This window comes from Calypte anna, chromosome Z (assembly GCF_003957555.1).
Source record: "Calypte anna isolate BGI_N300 chromosome Z, bCalAnn1_v1.p, whole genome shotgun sequence".
In the NCBI taxonomy this organism is placed as follows: domain Eukaryota; kingdom Metazoa; phylum Chordata; class Aves; order Apodiformes; family Trochilidae; genus Calypte; species Calypte anna.
Window position 1 is genome coordinate 35154715 of NC_044274.1, and position 25396 is coordinate 35180110.

At 37.5% G+C, this 25396-nt stretch overlaps 1 protein-coding gene across 1 annotated transcript in view; it reads left to right on the plus strand.

The window, feature by feature from the left end:
- FRMD3 (FERM domain containing 3) overlaps positions 1-25396 on the plus strand; it is a 123266-nt gene that overhangs the window by 88541 nt on the left and 9329 nt on the right. Inside the window, exons 7-13 of the mRNA XM_030467411.1 lie at positions 8361-8448; positions 10231-10319; positions 12594-12657; positions 13581-13669; positions 16082-16156; positions 16716-16784; positions 19563-19684. Coding sequence (XP_030323271.1) covers positions 8361-8448; positions 10231-10319; positions 12594-12657; positions 13581-13669; positions 16082-16156; positions 16716-16784; positions 19563-19684 — 596 coding nt within the window. The remainder of the gene's footprint in view (positions 1-8360; positions 8449-10230; positions 10320-12593; positions 12658-13580; positions 13670-16081; positions 16157-16715; positions 16785-19562; positions 19685-25396) is intronic.

Here is a 25396-nt window from a genome sequence, read left to right on the forward strand (position 1 = left end):
CCCCCACTGCGCATGAGCAGGACCGGGGGCCAATAAAAGGTGAGGCCTGAGACACAGGACTCTGAGGAGTCTCGAATCCGGGGCCTTGGCATTGCACTACTGCGGCTTAGCCAGCTGTGCCACCAGAGCCTCACCTTGTGGGCGATGAGCGCTAGTGGTGCAATGAAGGTAATACAGTGCTCCAAGAGCAACTGACCTCTCTGCAAAGCATGCTCAGGACTGAGCTGAGCCTGTGTCTCAGGACTCACCTTTTATTGGCCCCCGGTCCTGCTCATGCGCAGTGGGGGCCCACCCTAATTGGGCACAGGTGGGCTTGACACAAGCTCATGCTCACTCCCTGGCAATTAGTGGCACCTGGTTGCCTCATTACACTACACAGTACCAATTGGATTTTGTGGGGTCCTCTTGCAAAAGTATGGATTTGTATGTGTGTACAGATCTTTATCAGTAATAGTTCCAAATCAGCTTCCGTGACTACACAACAATGGGTTTTGCTTCACAAGGCCAAATAAAACATCAAATGTTTTCAGTCTGGTCATATTCCTTTCTTTCTTTTCTAAGACAATAAAGCATTCCTAAAAATTTACATAAAATCTGATGTCATTTAAGAGAAAATGTATTACTCACTGGATGATAAAAGATTTGTAGGAATAATGTGTTTTGTTTTGGTTTTTTGTGTTTTGTTTTTTTTTTTGTTTTGTTTTTTTGGGTTTTTTTTGAAATGACTCACTGCTTGAAAATAAACGTGTTGGGTTTTTTTTCCCACCTAAAAACTGATGATCCATTTTTACTTACTTCTGATATGAAATATTATACCATGTAATTTAGATGAGAGTGCTATGTAAACAGCTGTTACTTTATCTGAAAGCCCTACACAAATATTAAGTATTCCCAGTAAGTTATAGAGTTACACATCCCATTTAAATGCCTTGTTTCATGGCTGATCTCATATTAGTAAATGCAACTTAATTATTATTGCTTGGGATGTCCAGTGTAGATACAGACTCAAGAAGGCTGATTACTATTGAATTGGCTGTCATTTCCTATGTCCAAGTACTACAGCTTTTGCAAAAGTTGTATGTGGGGGAGAATGACTTGGAAGAAGAAAAAGTTTCCTCCAAGGGCATGAAATCACTGCCATGTTCTGCTATTAACTATCTCAAAAGCAATTTAAACTTTTAAGCTAAAGGGTAGTATTTTGTTGAAAACAAGAGTACCAAATCCAAATTAGTGCTTGTCTTTGATCCAAGCTAAATGAGAAATTTTGTTTAAATTTGATTTGAAAAGCATGTAATATTTTTATCCTTTACTGCATCATCTACACTGTAGCTGCTCAGTAGGGATTTAAGGACTTTCATGTTTCCTCCGATGCTCCAACTCTTTCTGTATTCCCTCACTGCGCTGTTGGTTACCATGAGCACTTCAACTCTGATACCAGCAGGAGTACAGGATTTCTTGCTTTCTGCTGATCTGGCTCTCTGGCTCTCGTGCAGGCATGGAGCTGCCAGTGGAGACACTAGCAAGCATAACTACAAATATTTTTTTGTCAGAGTATATTCTGGGAGGCTCTCCTGGTAGATTTAGCAAGGGTTGCTAGAAAATGCTTCTCTCTGTGGGTACTGGTGTTGTTTGATCCAAGATTAAAGCAACTTCTTCCATGCTGTTGAATAAATTAAAAAGTACTAAAACTAAATTCCTGTTTACAAGTCCAGAATAAGTCCTCATGTACACAGAGACAGTCCAATTGGAAGGACATTTTGAGTTTGGAAAAAAGCAGGACCTGGGCTACAAGAGGGATAGCTAACTCACAGGCCTAGGGAGTCAAAATCTTTGAAGTTCTCAGGTAGACAAAGTATACCAAGGACTCCGGAGAGCAATGATGTGTAGTGGAAGTTCAGAGACAGATAGGGGTGACAGATGCATGAGGTCGCACCTAAATTACAGCTCTGGATTACACTGAATATTCTCTTTGTTTCAGCCTTGATAGCCCATGCTGGGTGGTTTGGAGTTTTCCAGTGTAGGTATTTATATTTATCCATTAGGCTGTATGTTGGCACATGTCACTGCAACTTCAAAATTATCTAATTATCTCTAATTTGGAAATCTGGTATTAAACTGCCATTTCATTTTCTGTTGTAGGTGAATAATTGGTTTGTTTCTGTTCTGCTATATTTTCCTGCTGTATTCTTTCACTCCATAATTCTTAACAGTTGTAATTTGACTAATGAGAGAGGTGGCTGAAATGTGTATGTATGAAATTAGAAATAACAGGTTCTCCTGGTCACAGAGTCCTTTCCCTTAAGAATGATGTGTGTGGTGTTTTCCTCAAAGCTTTGTTCTTTTGAGCCATATTTTTTTTACAGAAGCATGCTTATAAACAAATTAAAGTTATGTAACAACACTTGTAATTTTGGATGTGTTTACTAGGAAATGGTAAGAGTGAGATGGATTTTGTTGGATTGGTGCTTGCATGGCACAGAGTGTAGTTCCAGAAGTTTTCCAATGAGGAGCAGCTTAACCTGAACATGATTTTAGTGGAAGATGCAGTGATAGCAGTTATCTAGAGAAAGGAAGTTCACAGACAAAACATATGTATTTTCCCTCCTCTTTTACCAAAGGTCTGTCTGATACAATGAAAAACTGAAAAGGAATATAAATACATGTGATTTTTCTTCTAATGTGAGTTGCAAGAAGTATTTAGTAGAAAGGATAATCTACTTGATTTAAAAAAAAAAAATTGCCATTTTTATTGTAATGCTGATAGTTCTTCAGCTTTAGGAAATATTTCTTTTTTGTGCTTCCCCCTCTTCCTTCATGGAAGAGTGACTGTGACACTGATCCACAAATGTAGTTGTTTCCTTTACCAAACTAGTTGGCATCTGACTCACTGTGAGCTTTGGAATCATGTTCTGCATATTTAGCTGCTGAATTCAGATATCAGATATCTGTGTGGGTCTCTATAATGTAAGGATTGAAATGAGACATAATATCTCTTTCCCTCTGTCTCCCTGCCCCTTCTTTTGGAGAAGGCTTCATGGGCCATGTGTGTCTGGACCAGAAAGATGAATCTACTGTGATATTAAAAGCAGATATATTAGTAGAAGTCTCTGTGTCATATGAATAGATGTTAATAATACCTAGATTAAAACTGCATCTGCTGCATAAATGTATTTTGTCTGCTGAATAGGCTTAATGCTGTCTGCACCACTGTGTCAATTTATAAAGTGAAGCTGAAATACAGATACCTATACACAGATTTTAGAGATACCATCTCAGCCTGATCTCTGAAGCACACAAGTAATTTGTAATGTTCTGGTAGTAGGAGTTATGTAAGTGGCACATGTCATTACAGTGTGTGTCATGTAAAATTAAACCCGTAAGTGTTTAACAGACTCAGGAAAAGAGTTATTGTTTTGAAGTGTTATTCAGGTTTTTCTAACGCTAGAATTCTATCTGTCCGAAAGATAAAAACAATTTTGCAGTACCACTCAAAACTGATGTCTGTGTGTACTTGAGTTTTTAAAGTTTTATGTGTTCTAGCAATATTTCAGCAATTCAGCTCCCTATTTGCCAGGTGTTATGTTCAGACTCATTTAAAGACTTTTTCCTTCTCCAATGCTGGTGACCCAGGCCATTCTCAGGATAGCACTGCTGCTGCCTGCACAAAGCCTGTCCTCGCCATTCTGACAAACAGAACCACAGCCTACAATGCTATTTCATTTACAGTGACTTCCTCTAGTGCTTTTCTTTGAAATTATCACCACCCTTGTGCACTGATGACTGTAGCAGATTTATGTTTCAATACCATATAATTCAATACTTAAGCACCTTCATTGTGACTAAAAATACTAGCAGACAAGAGTGTATTTGAAAATATATCCACTTTCCTGACTTTAAAGGAAAATCAAAAACTACTCAGGACCTTTAGCACTGTAATTTTGTAGAAACTCATGTCTCAGCCTCATGTAAAAAAAAGTTAAAGAATCCACAGCAAAACCTCATCAGAGTGGGAAGCAATTCTGTGACCAGTATATGGTGTGGATAAAACATATTGATGCTTTGATCTCACCTCAAGTGCTGTGTCCAGTTCTGGTGTCTCCACCATAGGAAGGACATAGATCTGTTGGAATGAGTACAAAGGAGGGACACAAAGATGATCCAGGGGCTGGAGCACCTTTGCTATGAGGAGGCTGAAGGAGCTGGGATTGTTAAGGCTGAAGAAGAGAAAACTCCCGGGGAACCTTATAGATGCCTTCATATTAGAGACATTCTTCCTAATATCCAGCCTAAACCTATTCTTCTTCAGTTTAAAACCATTCCCCTTGTCCTTTCACTGGACACTCTTATAAATATCTTTCCAGCCTTCATGTAAGTTTCCTTCAGGTACTTCAGGCATCTCTAAGGTCCCCTCAGAGTCTTCTCTGGAACAGGTTGCCCAGAAAAGTTGTGGATGCTGCCTCCCTGGAAGTGTACAAGGCCAGGCTGGCTGAGGTCTTGAGCAACCTTGTCTAGATGAGAACTGTCCCTGCCCATGGCAGGAAGTTTGAAGTAGGTGATCTCTAAGGTCCCTCCCAACCTAGGCCCTTCTATGATTCTATAATTTGTGCAAAATTCTGAGTGGTTTTGGGTTAAAAGGTAACTGAGAGGTTTCCTGTTCTGCTTAGGTGTTCCTGTACAAGCTGTGTAGCATAACAACGAGAATATTTCACAGATGAAGATGCTTCTTTGAAATGGTCACGGCTCTCTGTCCTGAGACTGCACTGAAGTATGCCCAGAGTTGCAGGGCAGAGCAGTGTTTGATGGAGACAGTGCCTATGTTATTTAAAGCTTTATGGCTTGTACTTTTCCCTTGTTTGCATGGAGGTGAATACTTAATGTTTCTAGAGGCCAAGTACATACTTATTCTTTGAATTAATTACATGGAACACCCTAGGGACCATAAATACCCATAAATTTATCATACATGGGACACAGTCAAATACAGTATTGCTATTGCAGTATTCTGCAGCAGGTAGAATGTGTTTTTGTGACACAGAGGTGAGGCAAAAAGATGGACAGTAATTACACCTTTTATTATTATTAGTAATAGGATGTTAATAGTAGTATCTCACAGACCTTTGTGAGTTAGAAAGAGAATCAGAGAAGACAGAGGAAGTGAATTCATTGAAGTTATCCAGGATGCAAGAAACCAAGCATAACATTGAAGATGCTTTTTCTCTGCTGGTATTGTTAACAGGAATTCATGCTCCGTCCTATGCTGTCTCATCCTTGACTTCTGCTAAGTTTCACTGCCTCAGTTTGTAACAGATTTGTAACAGCCCTCAAAGGAAAGGTCTGAAGGGGAAAAAATTCTAGAGTGAATTGGTGTGGGCAGCCAGCAAAACAAGTAGATAATTGCTGTGGCACACTTCCTGGTCTTTGGATTACTTCAGAGCTGGGGGCCCTGTGGGCAATAAAGAGATCTTCTAGATACTATAGCATGTACTTCTCATGTCCCTAAAGGAAAAAAGCAAAGCATTTTGCAGACTACTCAGTCTTCTATTAAAAGTATTTGTTTAATTAAAATTTAATTAGTAACTTTAAACTGATTGATTCCTAGGTTGAATCATTAATTTGTAGCTAATGACTGTGGAACTCTAGTTTCATAAGTAATCCATGTTTTATTTTTTGTATGGTATACAGAAAGTTTTCTGTGTAATGGTTTCTTTTACTGGTCCTGTTCAAAACCTTTGGCACACTGTAGCTAGGGGCTGTAGTGGCTGCAACATATGGAAAGAGAATACATCTTCCATTTAATGCTAAAGTCATATATAGTCAAAGAAGTGAATACACTGAAAGACCTGATTTTCCTGAGACAACTGAAGTAAAAAATAGCAAAGGTGCATTGTCTAAATATTCCCTATTTCTCCGACGTAAACAGCATTAGTTGAAATATTTACATAAGTGAGTATATTGTACATTTTTGTGTAAGACTCTTTGTTGCATGTAAAAAACTTAGAGCTTTTCTAAAAAGAAAAATCAGAAGCATATCTAATATTACATCAGTGATTGATAAAAAGTGTTGACTTTTCTGATAGGATTTCCTAGGGTTATACTTTTATATAGTAAGAAAAATGTCATTGCAAAGTTAGGTATGCAAAGTGCATTATCAAGGCTTAAATACTAATCCTTTGATAAGGGATGGGTAAGGATTGTTTAATTTTATATTGCCTTTGACTATGGCCCTCTTTGTGATGTTCTTTTAAGGCTATGCACAATAACTGTTTGAATAGCCTGTAATCCAATCAGGTCAAACTTGTCCATGTCTTCTGCTTTTTTGCCAACTACCACATCTTGTTCCACTTTTCATGCACAAAGACATCATAAATTCAGAGGCTATAGGTGAGGAGAGCATTTTTTTTAATGTGTTACTTTAGTAATAATTTCAATTTAATAATTTTTTCCTTTTTGGAAATGCCAACTACCGCACATCACTTTGTTCCAGATTATTTGACACTTTGTGGTCCTTTCAAATCAGAAGACAGACTACTTTGTACCTGCAAAGGGAGATGGAAAAAAAATGCATTTTATGATATTATTTTCCGAAAGGCCCAATTTCCAATAAGCAACAAATGTATATTTGTTTGGCTTTTCACAATGCAACATAAGCATTCTAAGTAATTTATGTTTTTACTTAATTCTGTCCTTTGCAATTAGTTGGTACATGATAACATATTGCCTTTTTAAGCCTCTTTTGTGACCTCACAGTTGTGATTATGCTTTAAGTTGTGATGTGTTAGTATTGTAAAGGGAGAAAAACAGATTAGTAGAATCATCAGAAGGGGTTTCTTTTGGAATTTTTTTTTGTGTTGCTTGTAGATTTTATACTGTTTTCCCTTAAATATTAGCTCACTTGCACATTTGTAACTTTTTGCATTCTACTTAATGTATATTCTTCTCCACTGGAAAACAGTGAAAAAGACTAAAAAAAATGGAAGAAGAAAGAAGGGCATTTGTTTTCTAAACTCATGTGGTTTCTGGTCTTTAAAATCTAAGCGTCCACAAAAATGTGTTCTGAAATGAAGTATTAGCAGTAAGTCACCAAGGATGACTAAAAGGCATGTGGAATAATCCAAAGAAGTACCATGGGATTAACTGGAAGACTATGGGCAGTGAAGCACAAATAAGCATTAATTAAAACAGAAGAGGTTGTTGAAGGTTCCATTGCCTCAGGGCATTGGCTTGATTGGTTCAAAATAAGATTTTGAACACAAGCATGCTAGATGTTGTCTTAATTGTTAAATTGGACTTAGGTCAGCTACTGAATCTCTTATGTCAGTGCTTGCTGATTTCTAACTATTGGCAGATAACAGGTTTATAAAGAAATTATTTTACACCAGCACTGAGCAATTTTTAAATGCCTGTTCCCAAGAACCATTGGTCACAGTGTGAAATTGGATCCCAGAATGGGGGGGTGAGGTACAGTATGACTATTGCTGTGTTCCTTGAAGATTTGTCTACATTTTTTTTGATCATTTGCATGAGGCATTTGTATTTGCAATTGGGGCTTTTGCATTTATGAGACTTGGCTTTCTAAAGCCTAAGCAGCAGTCATTGTCACAGAAACATATTATCTATCATAATCTTGTATTCTAGACATGCAAATGTGTAAATAAAATAATACTCAGGACAGTCCTCTGACTAACAGACATTTTAAAGTCTTTGTTAAAGAGTATTGTAATGGCAGGAGCTAGAAAAGAAAAACCCAAATATTAAAACTTACTCTAGAACTCAAGTCTTGCATACCTTGTATCAGACTCTAGTGTGTATTAGTGTCTGATTATAAACAGCCTAAAAATAGGAGCCTATAATGGAAATGCTGACAGATTCTGAACTATCATGATGGTAAGAGGCCCTGCTATAATTAGGCATGCATCTGAGTAGACTGTAATATGATTGCCTTGTTTATACTCTGCTCTGGAAGGAATGTTTGTTAATCTGCACAATCCTTTTAAATGAATTGGGGAGCAAGAGTTTGTGGAAAAAAGATGTTGAGGTTTATTTTATATTCAAGCCAGTGTGCATATATATCAAACTACAACAAACACTGGATAACTCTGATTAACTGCGTAATGTGCTGTTATCCCAGGACTGAGAGAAAAGTATCAGAATTCACCTGAAAACATCAGGCATTGTACAATTCAGCAGGAGAAAACATGTGAAGTTATCTGTCTTTATATTATAAACAGAACATGATCGAAATTATTTGCTTTTCAGTAAGAACTTTTCTTTGGTTTTAGGCACTTGAACTCTCCTGTCCCAATGTCTTTTTCTCCTAGTTTCTTTTTGCTGTAAAACTACTATTTCTTCTGTAATTTCAGAGGTCAGACCCCAGCTGTTGCTGAATTTAACTTACTTCTGAAAGCATGTTCTTTGGAAACTTATGGTGTTGATCCTCATCCTTGCAAGGTAACAGTTCTTACTAACATTTAATAAAATGTTCTTTTTACAAACATTTAGTAGAAAGGCACTAATTGAATCAATTTAGCTATATTTTTTGTCCAGGCACAAACAGGGAGTAATTTATAAAAGAACTTGCCCTGGGACTACATAATACTTTTAAATGTTTGAAGAGTATGGTTTGGTTGACATTTCTTCATCTGTCCAAGAAGTCTCTCCTGAAGAAGCCAAAAACTACAGGGCAATATAGGAGAGTGTAGTGTAGTGATGAAACCTTTGCTTATACTTCATAATTTATTTTCATTTAATGCAAATGTTTCTTTAATGATTACAAGTGTGAAATATTTGGTTTGTCAAGATTTTCAGGATCCAGCATTACTGATGTCCAAAGATACAACAAATTGTTAGTTTTTCAGATTAGTTTCTCAGACCCCACCAAATTGTTCAAACCTTAAAAGAACAATAGACCAAAGGTACAGAAGGAAGAACTAGGATATGCATTTGTATACTCCTCCACTTTCCTGTTTTGTTGCTTTGTATAAGAAGTAGATTTCAGTTACGAGACCTGATTATCTCTTACACCTGCATTTCTAATTACTTGGGTTTATCCATGTGATCTGCAGTGGGCTTTTTTAGAGTTAAGTAGTTCATGTTTTAACTGCTGCTATTGCTCTGGCTTTTATACCATCTTATTTTGCGGATCACAGCAGTGATGCTGAGTTAACTGTTCTGGTAGTCAGCTCCCTTAAACAGTCAGCTCTAACACAGAGCTGAATCGGGTTTCATATACACTGTGGCAGGAATGATGGTCCTGTGTAAAATACAGGATCCAGTTTCGAGCTCAGTGAAGTCAGTGTTTTAGTTTTTCAAACTTTAGTTTGAAACTATACATCAGATTTTTAGAGGGCATCTTAAAGACTTATGTCAGCACTTGGAACAGAGTCAGAACTGGCTCAGAATTTCTTCTTTACCTGAATGGCGCAGCTGGGTAGAGGGAGGGCATGGAGGGGTTCACAGCCAATTACTAAGTACAATTTTTTAGTTTTCTGGAAAACTGCAAAGCAGGGTGGTTCCCTAGCTCCTTAGGATGTGCTCCTCCCAGTGCTGTGGCTTCTTCTCCAGAAGCATTGCTGTATTTCTTCTGCCTTATTTTATTAGTGGAATATGAGGCATAATAAGCTGATTAACTTTAGTGAGGTAAGCCTCTGGAATATGGGGTGGACAGAAAATCCAGCTAAAACAAAATTCACCTGAATCATTGCTCAAAAACTTTAAGCCAAAACTTCTATTGTGGAATTAAAATTCTTTAAAATGGTCTTTCCTGTTTGAAATGCCAAGTATCAACACATGTTCTGGTTTGTACCCAAGAGTGATTGCTTATGATAGTAAATATTGTCTATCAGCTGTAATTCAAACACAGTATCTCACAGAGGAACAATGTGAATCTCAAAAGGTATCAGTGTTGAGGCAGATACAAAGCCCTGTTTTTTAGTTTGTCAGGACATAAAGATTAGGGCATACATAGAATAATGTTATCTACAACATTAGTAAGTATACTGAAGGATTTCCTTTTGACATCAGCTGCAAGTAGATGGAAACAAAGTGTAAGATGGCATCCCTCAGCTAAGTGCCTAGAAATAAATGAGGCCTGCATTGCCAAGAGCAGTCTTTGTTCTGTAGAAGTGTAGAATTTGAAGGTAAAATACATTTTGAAAATGAGTAGCAATGTATGCTATTAGTAAGAAATATGTCACTGGATCAGAAGAAAATTAATTTTTTTTCTCTTTCAAGGACTCAACAGGGACAACTACATTTTTAGGATTCACTGCTGCAGGATTTGTAGTTTTCCAGGGAAATAAAAGAACTCATTTATTAAAATGGTAAGCACGTGAAGTAAGAGCGAACCCATACGTATGAGTTTTTTCTCCTGTGTCTTCCATTCTTGCTATTATCTTCACATGCATTTGTTGTCTTTAAGGTCAGCTATGTGAATATTCCTTCTCTTACCTCATCATGTGTCTGTTTTAAAGGATCTTAGATGGGAAGGAGAATATTGATAGTATGGCCTTTTTCCTCCAGCAAAAATTGTTCCATAGGCCGCATTAGTCAATGTCATGCACTAATGCAAAAATTGAGTAAATTGATGTGTCAATTATGCTGTAAGTCACTAGTGACGCTTACTGGCATCTTTATTTGTAACTCTTGGAAATATTACTATTTCCTCATTTAATTATTCTCCGTTCAGAAACTACAAAAGCTCTTATTTGGTAAGCAGAGGAAGAAGTGGAAATGCCTTTGAATTGTTTTTTAATCTCTTTTTTTTAAAAAAGCGGACACTTATACAATTGTCCTTTTTTTTTGTCTGGTTTTGCTTTTCTTTTCTACTCCTGTAAAACATTTGGCTTAATTGGACATCCTTAGCCATGTCTGAGGGAGAGGTAAAACTGAGCTTCCACAGGTGGTGTAACAGCAAGCCATGCCCTCAGCAATGTGGTGTGAATGAGCACAGTCATGCTTAGGAATTGATAAATCTCATTTAGCCCTGCTGCTAAACAGATGCCACCAGCAGTTACTTGGGTATTGCTGCTTCACCTCAGCAATCCCAACCTGTCTTGTGAGAAGAAAATGGGCAGGAGGCGAAGAAATAGGGAGGTGTTTTTTTTTTTATGTAGAACTGGACTCTTTGCTGTGTATCCATAGAAACCTTACTGAGAACTGATTAACCTGAAATCCTTAGAGGTGTAAAGTAAGTGTGGTCCTGTCTGGATGATTCGGTTCCCAGTGGAGCTCTGGGGACTTGTCTGACTGACATCATCCATTTATCATCCTGCGTTTTCCCTCAGGTTAGTTTCAGGTAGCCCTAGTCATCGTGTTTTGTTGGTTTCTACTTTTGGCATAAGGAAAGTGCAACTATAATGTTAGTGGGAGTGCAGAGAAGAGAGAACAGTACTTGCTGAACATATATCCACTATACTGTGGGAATAGGGTCCCACAGTGCTTAGCTTTTCATGTTACTTGAGGATAACTTGTTCCCTAGGACATCTTAGTGTAGTCACTTATTCCATTGGCATGTACACCAGGTACAAAATGAAATAATCACAGAAGAAAAGTCATTAAGCTGTGTTATACTGGCCATTGGAAGGTAGATCTGATAAGATTTATCTGAATGCCATGTAATTCTCCTTTCATTTCTGAGACCTAAGTGAGTGCTAGTAGCTTTAACCGACATTAGCTGAAATTTGCACTGTGCAGTAAAAATCTAAATTAATATTTAAGATGTTCTTTTCAAATGAAAACCTTTCTCAACTGGAATGATTTTTGGTGTTAACTGTTAGGTAAAAACTGTTGTTATAAATGTGCCATGATACCACTGTTCTTGTCTCAACCGTTTCAACCACCTGACATCCAAAATCCTTAGAAAAGTTTATGAAAAAATATAGTGTATCCATTTTTGCTTTGGTATTGATAAAATTTCAGTAAGAATTAAGCAGAGGCATTGGATTGCCTTTAAATGGTGCACTGCTATTCTATTTGTAGATTGTGCTTTCAACTTGGGTTAAATTTTGACACAGCTTTGCAGCTCACAAGGCCCCAGTAGTAAGTGCTGCCAAACATTTACTTCTTGTACTTACTACTTTCCTGTTGTGTTCTGTCTGTAAGTAGTCAGTTATTAAGATGTGTGATGTGAAACCACAAAAAAATAAGGATGGAGATAATAATAACAAGATAATGGTAAAAGGTGCCTGCATATAGAAAATTATATGCATTCTTCTGCAACATATGTAGGCTGAGAGTATTGTCTTTCAATTTAATTACATTAGAATTTCCAATATTTTAAGATATAATAGGAATTTCAAACTGCATAATAAATAGAATGTCTGCTTTTATTTTCCTCTTCATTTTCCAGCAGCAAAGTTTAATTCTTTAACGTCCATTGGGATGTAAAAAAATACTTTTGGCTTATGTTCTCTAGTTTAAAGAAAATTAGAATATTAAATGCTTTTATGCTAAAGTTTGAAAAATTTCTGTTGAAGCTCTGTGTCATTTGACCACCTGCTTGGCTTTAGGAAACAGGAAAACTTGCATTCAAGTTGCTTTTCTTACCTGTAGATCTACTGATTTTTCCTATATGCAAATAATTTTTTTCTTTCTAGGTGTGATGTCTACAAACTGAAATTTGAAGGAAAGACTTTTTATGTATTTGGAGCTCAGAAAGGGGTCAGTTTTCTTCTATGTTTGATTTAGAATTAAGTAAAACGTAACACTATTTTTAACAAGCTTCTAAACAATTAGTTGTACTTCATATTGCAACAAAAATAAACTGAGTGAATGTTTCTTTTGTCAAAAGAATGTCTAATTTGCAAAGAGTTGAGACATTTATCACGTAAGATTCATGCAGTGCTGTGTTGGTTGCTCATGGCTTTGGTCATTTGTGGAGTCAAGCTTTAATGGGTGTTAAAGCACTAAAGCTATACCCAGCCATTATAAGCGTGAGTGACCTGTATGATTGAAGATTCAGATGGGCATTGATATCTGGATCAATGTGAGGTATTTTTGGATAATTACTATGATCTCCTCAAATTCTGGTAAGCTGAATAGCCTGGAGTCTTTCAGTACCTGAAGGGGGCCGAGAGGAAATCTGGAAAGGGTCTTTTTACAGGAGTGTGTAGAGATGTTACAATGGGTAACTTTCAAACTGAAAGGGGGTAGGTTTAATTTGGATACTAGGAAGAAATTCTTTAATGTGAGAGTGGTGAGACACTGGCACAGGTTGCCCAGAGAAGCTGTGGCTGCTCCCTCACTGGAAGTGTTCAAGGCCAGGTTGGATGGGGCTTTGGGCAACCTGGTCTAGTGGAAGGTCCAAGCCAGACCATTCTATGATTCTATGATATGCTCTCCTCTGCTCCATCTAAGCATTTTTCCTCTGCCTCCTTTTAATTTCTGAAACAATTGCCTGAGCAGTTTAAATATCAGCTACCTATGGGTTGTACTTCTGTGGGTGAACCTAAGATTGAGAATATACAGGAAAACTTGGTCTTCTGTATATCCAGTTTATGGTAATGTCATCAGGTACAGATACTTCATTTTTTGAGAACTGAGCATTTTCAGTACTTTTATTTGCTTCTTTTCCTTGTATTTAGAAAAAGGTTGTGCTGTCATTCCATACCTCTACACCAGCAGCCTGCAAGCATCTTTGGAAATGTGGGGTGGAGAACCAGGCTTTTTACAAGTATGTAAACCCAAAGTCATTATATACAATAAAAGTTAAAAAATGTACATGTTAATAGGAGATTGTTCAATGTTAAATGTTCCATTTCTTTAACAGAATACAATATGCAAACAGAAAACATACAAATTAGTGGGGAATATTTTTTCATATCACACCAGTATTGTAAATTGTTTAAATCTGAATGAGTAAGAAGGTCTTGACAGTGAATAATTACACTCTTCCCAGCACACTGTTTTTGCCACTTTGTAGTGAGACATTGAGTGGACATAGTCCTGCACTTGTGTCTCGAAGCATTGTTGTTAATCTTAACCCTGCTGTAAATACCTTGAGAATGGAGGAAACAACCTGTTATGCCTCTTTCTCTGGGCTCTTCTGCTGTTAGGTAATGTTATCTCACCTTAAATCCAAGGTTTAGTAAGAGTAGATTGGAAAATAAAAAAAGTAGATAGAGGGAACAGGCAGTTACTTCTACCCAAAGGAGTCTGAGAGAGACTCATAGGAATGTCCTCCCTCTGCTTTTATTCTTTTATGTCTGTGTTATTAACTGTTTTGGGTTTGGCCCCAAATACATGGTTGTGGTGATTTGGCCTTGACTACGTGCCAGATGCCCACCCAGTTGCTCTCTCACATCCTCTCCTCAGCCGGATAAGGGAAAATGAGATGAAAAAGCTCATGGTTTGGGATAAAGACAGAAATATTGCTTACCAGTTACTTTCACAGGCAGAACAGACTTGACTTCAGGGAAGTTAATTTGTTTCTCTCCTTTTTACTCAATTTTTAAATAGCATTAAAGACAAAACTAAAAACACCCCTTGCCTGTTTTTTGCAGGCTATACTTCATTCCTGACTCCTCAATGTCCTCCTTGCCCTAAGCCATGCAGGGAGATAGGCAATAGGGTTTGCAGTCAGTTCATAGCTGTTGCTCTCTGCTGCTCTTTCCTCTTTGTGCTTTTTCACTGATTCATTTTCCTTCACAAAGTGCTCCAGTGTGGGTCCTTCCTATGGGATGCAGTCGTTTAGACTAAACCTGCTGCAGCATGGGTTCCTCTCTATGGACCACAACTCCTGCCAGGAGTCAGCTCCTGCATGGGTTCTCCATGGTCTGCAGTGTGGATATCTCCACTGTGCAGAAGGGATGAGTCTCTCATTTTTTTTTTCCCCCCCCCACTTTCTAAATGTCTTCAGGGTGCTACTGTGGGGTTATTTCTTTAGCATGATTGCTCAGTTATGCCTGCCTGTTTCAGTTGTGGTGTGTATTAAAAGGTGACTACTTTAGTAAAATGAAACTTGGTAATGATATTCAGTGGAGAGGAAGCTGACCAATAGATTGGAAAATTGTAATGGTAAATATGCAGAGTACAGAAAAATAACAACAATCCAGCTAACCTGAAACTAAAGCCAAAGCAGTCCCTAAATAGAGGCTTACTATAGTACCTTTGAAACATCAAAAGTTTTAATACATTTCACAGAAACTGAGCTGTACAGTGTGAACTACTACTTACTTGACAGCATTAGATGAATCCTGTCTGTTCATGTTCTGTTTGATACCAATAAAGTATTCTAATTAGATTAGAACAGGCATGGCCAGTTTGTAAGTAAATAATGATAATGACACTTCTGCTTATTTAGATTTGGTTCTCTCTTCTGCTCAGAAGATCTTGAGACCTGGACTTTCAGATAGGGCTGGATTGCTTGGCACACCTTGAAAACAGAGCTTTAGTTCTGTCTTAAACCAGGTTCAGGGTTGACTGTTGTGATTATTTTCAAGTAGATGTGAATTATAGAAGATAATCTACTAGGTTCTGGAAATGAGAGACTAAATGTTGAAATCAGTTTGCCATCAAGGAGATGGTGTGTCTGAGGTACTCTTCCATGATCTCTGTGATAAGACAGTGACAGAAGGTTGCTGTCTACTTTGTGACTAGAGAGAAGCAGTAGAATGTGATGTAGGCTTCTAAAATGTTTACTTTACAGAGACATCGTGCAACTACGTTTGGAGACAAATGTTACCACTGTAGTATTTATTTACTTTACTAATGGGAAAGTGGAAATAGCAATATCTTTCTACAAACCAGGTGTTATTAGGGCAAACACCCTGAGGGTGTCCTTGAAGTTTGTGACAGTCTTTCCTTCATCCTGTGAATGAAAGTCCGTAGGGAGGCAACAAATGTTAGCATTTAATTTTCTGGCTTTCCGATTCAGGTAATTACTTGTTTCATGCTCAGTAATTCTATGCTGACTGAATTGTTTTATGTACAATATATATTCTATTAAGATGTTGAAATCATGTTACTGAGTATTACTTTGTGGTATAAAACTAACAAGACCTGTAGTTTGCCATGGTAATTTTTGCTTATCCGGTTCCTTCTGTGATGAAAATGTGACAGCCCCTGTTCTTTTTTTTTTTTCAAGGTATGCAAAATCCAGTCAGATCAAGACCATGTCCAGCAGCAAGATATTTTTTAAAGGCAGCAGATTTCGATATAGGTGGGTGTTTGCTGTGCTTTTCATGGTAAACCATTTCAGAAAGTAAGAGGAAATTTCAGTGATTGCTTTTGACAAGCTGAGGGCTTTTCCTTCTTGAGGACCTGTTCACACCTAATCCAGGTCAGGATTCACTCTAGTGCTGCTTGTAAAATAAGTTGGAGGCTTCATGCAGACTTCTGTCACAGACCAGTTTAACCAGAACCAGGCTCCACTTGTTCTGGTTCTGTGAAATGATCATGCAAAGAGCAGCTAGTGCAGAGACTGTCTGCCCCCTGTAACTAAGGAACTCCAGACCAGGGGTGCTGTGGTGGAACTGTCCAGTCCTACTCCTAGCATTCTGATACAAAAGGTTGCTTTTTCTTCAGTAGCTTTGCAGACAAATGGTCAGGAGATCTTTTCATCTGGGAAATTATATATATACTGTGTAGGATTTTTATCTTTTTGCTTTTTACTTTTCTTTTTTAGAATAAAACTTGATTGTTTATGTGTGTATAGTGGTTGGCATGTAATAAAGTCATCTTACCATTTGCTTCAATGTTTATTTCATGTTTTAATGCAGTGGAAAAGTAGCCAAAGAGGTTGTGGAGGCAAGCTCAAAAATCCAGAGGGAACCTCCTGAAGTTCACAGGTATGTCTTGACATTCCATATTAAAATCTAAGGACTAAGGAGAGTTACTGTTCTTACAGAGAAATACTCCTTAAGATATAATGGCTGTATGGCTGTCATTCTGAGCTTGCAGATGAGGCATGCAATTAGTGTTGCCAGTGTTCAAAATTACGACAATAGCATAAAGTCTTCTACACAGGACACTTAATCTGTGTCTCTTTGAAATGGAATCAGTCAGTTAGGTAAGTATTTTGTATTATATCTGTGTTTTGACACAGACTGTTATTGCATGATCCTGACAGAAAACTACATTCTCATTTTGTTCCTAGTTCTTGACTATTTTTTAAGAGATTCTGTTTTGTGTATGTGTATGGGCATGTTTAAAGGTAGACCTGGTAGTCTTTCCAAAAAGTGGTCAGATAAAAAACCAAGTTCATTCAGTAAAGAGAAAAAAGAGTAGAAAATCTTTTATTTTTTTCTGTCTTTTTTTTCTCCCAAGAGAAATACTTTCTTGTCGTTATCACTGATTGAAGTGAGAATGAAACTTCTAAGAACCTAATTAGAGTTCTCTGGAAGAGACGAAACAGGCCAGCAGGAAAAAGCTATTTAAAATCTTTTTTAAAGATTACTTGACTTTCTGGTCATTTTACTATCATATCCCTATTTTCATTGTGACTTTTTTCAGGGACAAGGGGTGTTTGTGTTTTTCTTATTTTTAATTGGCTGTGGCTATTTCATGTATATTTTAGAGAAAATAAAGAGTAAGAATATATTTGCAGCAAATACATATAAATATATTGTCCAGCCCTGTAATTAATAGTAAGGCCATGCAGGGATTCTTTTGAAAATACTTTTGCAGATTACATTTAAAAATCAGGTAAGTGACAGTCCAAAATGTTTTAACTGAGAGCACAGAAGGCAGAATATAGGTCCATCCTTGAGGCAGGGTAGATTACTTGGGCATACAAATGCATTATAAATTAAAATATTTATTCACATAAGGAAACAGCTTATTACTTATTTTCTGTAGGACTTTCTTCCTGAGGATAAGAAAACATATTAACATAAAACTATTTCCTACCTTGTATTTTGCTTTTCTTTGCTTTAATATTTAAAGTATTTTACACATATTGTTTAAAACAGTTAGTGAATGTGAAGAAACAGATCAGAGGGGAAATAAGTTTATAGAGCAATGTCATTAACACCCATAAAACAATAACATATTTAAAATGAATAACATTCTTAAAATGCTTGCATTTACATTATTACGGTAGCTTCAAGTTCAGTTTCTTAAAAAAAAAAAACCAAACAAAAAAACTAAGAAAAAGTCTAATGATTTCATGTGTTTTTACAATACAGGTTTTGGAATGGGTGGCACTGGTAGATAGCCTGTCCTTCTAATAGCATAAGTATGCAAAAAGCATGGAATATTTTAATCTCCAAAAAACCCCACCAATCTTTAGAAACAAGTTTCTGTGTGAAAGGATTTGAGGATAGGGAATGGTAGTTTTTCAGATGTAAAACATTTGGAGGAAATATATAAATTTTAATAAATTGAAGTTAAATTTATATGTCTATATTTAGATGAACCTTTCTCTTCCTGTGCCCCCTTGCTGAAACTCAAGTCAGTGGTATCAGGGCTGTATTGAGAAAGAAGCATGTAGCTGGAAGGAGGTTACAGTTCCAAATCTTTGTGTTTGGAGACAAAGATCCAAGGGATGCATAACAAAGTGGAGGTGTGGTTGGGTCAGAGTGAATGTAATTACAGTAATCTGAGAGAAAAACTCTAGATAATAAAAATTTAAACTGAACAGTTGTTAAGAGTCTGCTCATAGAATGCAAATGAGAACACAACTAGCTTTGGGCATATGTTAATGAGCAAGGAATCATGGCAATTAAGCAAGAAAGCTTGTTTATCCCCACAAAATTTTTAATGGCATGTAATATGATTTAGATTGTAGATCAGTGTACCGAGTTTACCTAAATCCTCAGCAACACACTATCCCTTCTTTTCATTTGCAATAGATGCTTTATTCAGGTTTTTTTTATCTATGGGGAATTGTAAATTGATTCTTTATGCAAACTTGAAATGCATTTTGTATGTAAGTATTAGATAACTTTTTTTAAAGAGACATTTTATCTTGGTAGTATGGTTTTAGGCTAATGGGCCTCATGATGAAGGAAGTTAACAGCATTTCTCAGACTTTCCTGAGAAAGGAAAGGACCTGCTACCAAGAAAGTTTGCTACATCCAAATAAGACAGGAAATAAAACCAGCCTGAGCACCTTGAGGCATGGTGTGGAGGCTGTGTCTGCAGGGCATGAGAATGAAAGCACTGCATGTCTGTCAGCTGAAGAGGTGCAGTTGTTCTTGATTTAGTCTGTAGTCTGCAGTGCTCATACCATAAAAAGTCTTTCATCCAGTCCTGGAGGCAATGGAACAACATCAGGAAAATAATTTGTGTTTTCTCTATCTTCTTGTTCCTTGAAGTTGAATACTGATGTCTCCTGTGCAGTGTGGAAAGTAACACGGTAAAATCCTGCATGAGACAAGAAGGTCTGTGTCAGGCTGTGTAAAAGGAAGTAAACCAGCACCAAACCTTCTCTCACACTGCAGGTCTTGAAAGATTTATGTCTGCTGAGGGTGCAACATAACAGGGCTGGCAGTAGCATCCTGTGTGCAGAGCTTGCTATGATAGCTTAAGGCCTCCTAATTTAAGAAGAAGGATTCTAACATAAGACACATTGGACTCCAGTTTTTAACTTGTTAATAAACTGGCACTGTTTTCCCCATTTTTAGAACCAGTGTTACCCAGAGCCGCAGCTCTCCCTCATTGAACAAGCAACTCATAATCAACATGGAACCTCTGCAGCCCCTCCTTCCTTCTCCCTGCAAGGAGGAAGAGGTTCCTTTAGATGAAGGTGAGTCACTTACCTGATTCCTGCCAAACACTTCTAATATTTATTATAAAAATATGTGGAAAAAGTTGTGTTAATCACTCAGGGGTATGGAAAAAAATCTAATAATCTCCAGTAGGAGTATACCATTAGACCTCTGCACCTCAATCTGGGAAACGATCACATGGTCAAGGAGCTGTATGCAAGCCTCATGTGAGATATATTGTGAGGAAAATTACTGCTGTTAAGCTTGCTATTTCAAAAATATTTGTCATGTGAAAGGAACTTAACAGGAAATAGGTAATTCAACATTTGACTAAATAGTAACTCGATAACTCAGAAAACTGCTAGTTTGCTGCTAGGTATGTTGTTTTTCTTGCTTCCCCTGACTTTTTAATTGATTTTTTTCCTCTATTCTAATGTTAGGAAAAACTCTCTGCTAATTTAATCCCATTATAAAAAGTTATGTTATTGGAAGATCAATTTGAATGCATTTTGTAGATCAGGGTTTTCCATGTATTTGTTTACTCCTTGGTATCTTACAAATCACATACACTACACTGCCTTTCATTTTGACATGCAGTCATTACAAAGAATGGTATGAACAGCTTTGACAGTTTAAATAACTTCATTTTTCATAATAAAAAAGGAAGCCAACCAACCAAAACCTAACAGTGGTTCTTGCTTGAGATACTGTGGGTCTAATTGTTTCAGAAGTTGGCAAACACTACCTCTGTTGTTGCTTTGTTGTGGTCAATTAATGGAAACAGAAAACAACCAAGTCTATTCCTTTTCTTGGGAGTGCTTCCTAATTTAATTTTATAGGAAACATATGAACGTGCTTTTTTCCATTCCTTGGCACTTCAACACTGAATGTAGAAAGAACAGAGTAAATTAAATAGTCTGTATACTTAGCTTGTTATCATGACTGGTAATGGCTACATGACTTGAAGTTAATTTTAGCAATTACTTATTCACCTCGGCTGGGAAATACCTGTATCTGAACATTGACTTTCTGGCAGCCAAGTACCAAGCAATGTGTTCCTGCTAGGCTGTTGCCACCACTGCAGAGTAGTAACAGCTGGCTGCTTGTAAGACTGCTGTGCCACACTTAAAACTCTAAGCTATGAAATTCATTAGTGGGAGCAGCTGACTTATCATCACTATACGCTTACCAGGCGTTTGGTTTCAAATGTATGTATTACATAGTTTTGAAAGTCACATTTCCTTTAAGTCAGACAGATTGTTGTTACTACTACTGTTTGATAGAAATTCTTGCTGATGGCTTTCCTGTGGAATATGTTATGCATAGTTAAATACCACCAGCTGCTAAGCTAACAATATTTAGCTCTTTTACAGTATTTTCCTGAAGTATACTTGGCTATATTATCAAATAACAGCTTGAAATGACAAGCTCTCTCACAGTTCTCTGACAGTGATACTGGCTCTCTTCCCCACATGCACACGATGCACTTCTGTGGAATCCCACCTTCTCCCTTACACCAGCCCTAATAACCTCAGAGTGAACTGTAAGGAGTTAAAAAAAAAACAGAACAAAACAACTTCCCAAAACCAAACCAAACCGAACCAGATGAACAAAAAAGAAAAAGAAAAAAGAGAAGAAAAAGAAGAGAAGGGAAGAGAAGGGAAGCCAAGCCAAGCTAAGCCAAACCAAGCCAAGCCAAACCAACAACTCCCATGTGAGGGCAAAGGCAGGAGCAGGAGGTGGCAAGGGAGAAGGCATCAATCTCTACAGCTGACTCAGTTGCACTGGGGAAACTGCTTTTAGTTTGCTACGTATGTGATACAGCCTTGGCATTTCTATAAATGTCCAGGCCTGAGGTGGCAGTGGACACCGTGCAGTGCTTTCCAAAGCATCTGTAGATACTGTTGAGAACACAGTGGGTTGGGTTGGCTAATGCAGCTTCCATGACCCATGCTGATATTTCTACAAGGTGCGGCTGTATGCACATGGATGTTCCAGCTGCTGATGGCCGAGACCTTCACATGGTGCTGCACTCTGTTGTGTAGATGGGCCCAAAGAACTCATCAGCAGAGGTTCTATAATGGTGCTGTACTAAATGTACCTGGTGCCTGTGCGTTTTTCATAACAAAATTTAAAACATGTAGTTCATCAGATTAGTGGCTTTTCTAAATAAAATAATGGTTCTATTTTTAGATTCCTCTGGTCTGCAGAGATAATTACTTCCTTCTAATATTTCATTAGACTTAGTAGAGGCCAAAGTGATCACCCTTAGGTCAGATTGTAGGTAATGGAATTTTCTCCTAGTTTTTTTTCTAGTTTCTTAAATGTTGAGATCGTTCTATGACTTATGGAATGGAGTCTGATCCTCTTAAATTTCTTCTGATACTGTGCACTTTGCCTTGCAATTTTCTGTTAGTCTCCCAAGAAGTGTTCTGGACTCAGGAGATCTTGACTTCACTGTGTATCTGCATGTCTGTGTACAACAAAGTTGGATTTATAGTGCTCTAAGCGTGTTTTACAAACAAATCTTTCATGTTATGGTAACAATACTTAATGCTAACAACAATTAGCTCTGCCAGCTTTCTTCTGTAACTTATTAACAAATTCTCAGATTTCCAGGTGTTTACCATGCCTTGTGTCTATAAAATAAACACTCTACTTTTGTTGCAAACAGAACATTGTGCCCATCATCATATTAAGGTGCCTCTAAAATCTGAATACAGATGATATACTTACTTTTCACAAATACATTAAAATTGATATGCTCAAGTAGAATTTTCTTGGTAACTAATTTTGCTAGCTGAGGAAGGATATTAATTTTGAAGAATGTGTTATCAGTTTTCTAGTCTGGGGGGGGACATTTTTTGTTTTATTTTTCTTTTTAATTTTAAGAGAAGTTGCATCTTTTCTTCCTCCTCTCTAAAGAATGCAAAGGGTCTCTCTGACACAGTTCCCAGCAGCCATTAGCCTTTCAGTTGTGTAGCATCTAAAGGAGAAGTGTAGAAGAAGGGAAAAATGAGAGTAACAAGAGCTGCAAAACCAGTTGGTTATTGAGAGTGGACATTGCTGGCTCTCTTCTGCACATAGGGAGCTCTGGAGGAGAGAAGCAGGCTCCTTAACTGGAAAACCTTTGCTGAAAAACATATTCCAACCATTTAGGAGGACTTGTTGCCAATACCAGGTCATGTAAAGTTGTCTTTCAGGAGACAGAGCCTGTTCCTTACTGGCTGGGAGTTAGTGGAGATAGGGTTGCTGACACAGCTTCAGGATTTTAAAATAAATCTCCTAGGTTCTCTCGCAGGGTTTGTGGGCAGGGACTTGAAATTTCACAGTCATTCATTCTTCTTTTGCATGATCATGCTCATGTGAAACAAATGATACATATTTATTCATTGACAAGAATGTTCTCTTATTGGAAGTCATTTATAACTCTGCTCAGGTGACACATGTGTCCTTGATTTGGCTTTCATTTGCATATTAAACATGATGGTGGTTATTTTAAGAATTGGTGCTTTCCAGTTTTTGTTGCTGTGTACACAGTGAGCATCCAGTCCTTTTAAATGAAATTTTAAGGATTCTGATTGCAACGAAAGTTATAAGAATAAAGATGATAAAAGAAGACAGAATTGTACTTTCGAAGTGGTGACAAAATGGAGATAAAAAGTAAAGGGAATGAGATGCTTTCCAAAAACTCCACTGAAGCAGATGTCTTTCATGAGAGAAATCACTCGATGTGAAATACATATTTTCAGGACTCTCTCCCCTGCCTCCTTCTTTCCTACATATCTGCTCATAAATAATGGATTTTCTGGTGCAGAGAGAGGGGGGAAGTCACATAACAGAATCAAATGGCCCAACATGTTGGAAACATTAAAGGTAAATGTAAGCAGTCTGGGAAGTGAGAGACTACCATCCCCCAGTACACTCCTTGCAGTTTACCTCCTCTGGTTTCAGTAGACCCAGTAAGAGGGGTCTCCTTTTCCGCTATCCTGCGTGTGTGGTTGCATTCCAGCTTCCAGCTGGAGCAAATTATCAGGTCAATATATGAGCATCATGCCTTTATTAAGAGCCTGCTGAATGGGGATGGGGAGTTGCTGAGCCTTCTGAGGCAACACATCTTTCTGGTAGATATGGATGTGTCCAGTAGTTGGCCACAAGGAAGGACATATGCATAGATAGACATTCCAAATGTATGAATTTTCTGCTGTTGTTTACACACTGGCAGGTTAGTTTTGGTTCTAAGCTTGAAATGAAAGCATTTTAATCTCACCATCTTGCTTTGTGACTAACATTTATGAGCACAGCATGGATTTTTCCTTTTCTATCTATACATTTTCCACAAACAGTTGCCAGGCAGTGGCGAAGAACTGACACTGGTGGTCAAAATTATTCCTTTTAGAAAGATAATGGCCCCAGTGTCATTTTGTTCTGTGAAAAACAGACCTTAATTGCTGGGCTTTTGTTTTGCTGTGCTATGTTTTGATGCCTTGGATATTTTTAAGCTTGTGTGTGTGGTTCAGCTGTTATGCTAGCAACTGCTGAGATGGATGCTGTGGAAGTTTTTATTGTATGTATGTGGCATTTGGGAATGTTTAAAAATAACCTCTCGTTCTGTTCCCTACTGGGATATTTTTGTTGGCCATGTTAGAAGCTTGTCATTTGATTCATTGAGAATGACTTGTGTTAGTCGCTTAGAACTCAGTGGGAACTCAATAAAAGGTCAAAGCTGGTATGGGTAGAGCCATTGCAAGACTTTGAAAAGAGGAATTAATAGTCAAAATGGTGAAGTGTCTTGTAAAAATCCAAACTAAGAGAAGTATTCATTTGCGGATGGTTAACCACTGTGACAAGGAGGTGTGCATTCGATTACTACGGCATGGCTCCAAGATCACAGCCAGAGGGGCTGGTAAATTTACATTTATTTTACTCATTTTTTTTCTCTCTCCTTTCTCCTCTTCCCTTCCCCTCCTCTCCCCTTAGTTTATTATGCTAACAGTGGTCTCTTGGAAATTAACTTAACTGTGAATGACTATGTTACACCAGCTACTTCAGAGAATAAAAATGAATTACTGACTAGAGCAGAGCTGAAAATGGGGATGAAACTTGCTTTGATATCTTATGTAAATTGTGGATTCTTTTGCTAATTGCTAACAAATGAATGATCGGAATCCAATCCAATTTGTAGTTTTCATAGACTGAGGGGGAGAAATATCATGCAAATTATAATTTCTGTCAAAACTTAATAATTCTTAAATTAGCAGACAGGTTGTTAGCAGCTCAGTACAGTAGTGGATACAGGTCAGCATTTTGCTGCAACTGAGTGGGTTGGGTTCCCATAATTTTGTTGTTTTTATTTAATAAATAAATAATTTAATATAGTGAGTAATAGAAGTATGGGAGGGTGGATGGGGAAAGTAGTCTGATTTGGAACTCTTTTTCATTACACCTAACAGCAGTGCAGTACCAGGAACAAAAAGTATTCCATACTGCTTTGGATAGCAACGAAAACAAAGTTTTTTTTCTTGTTGCTGTACCAAACCCTTTTGCCAAAGCTACATTGCTGCCTCTCCCTATCAATCTAAATGTCTCTGTTTCCTTGATGAAGTAAGACATTTCAAAATTTGTTTCTCTGTGGTTTCTGAGGTTCTTATTACTTTCTACATCTTTGCACATATAGGTTGACAGATTTAATTTTCCCTGTACCACTATAGAACTATCCCTTTGAATTTAATCGTCATTTCAGACATGAG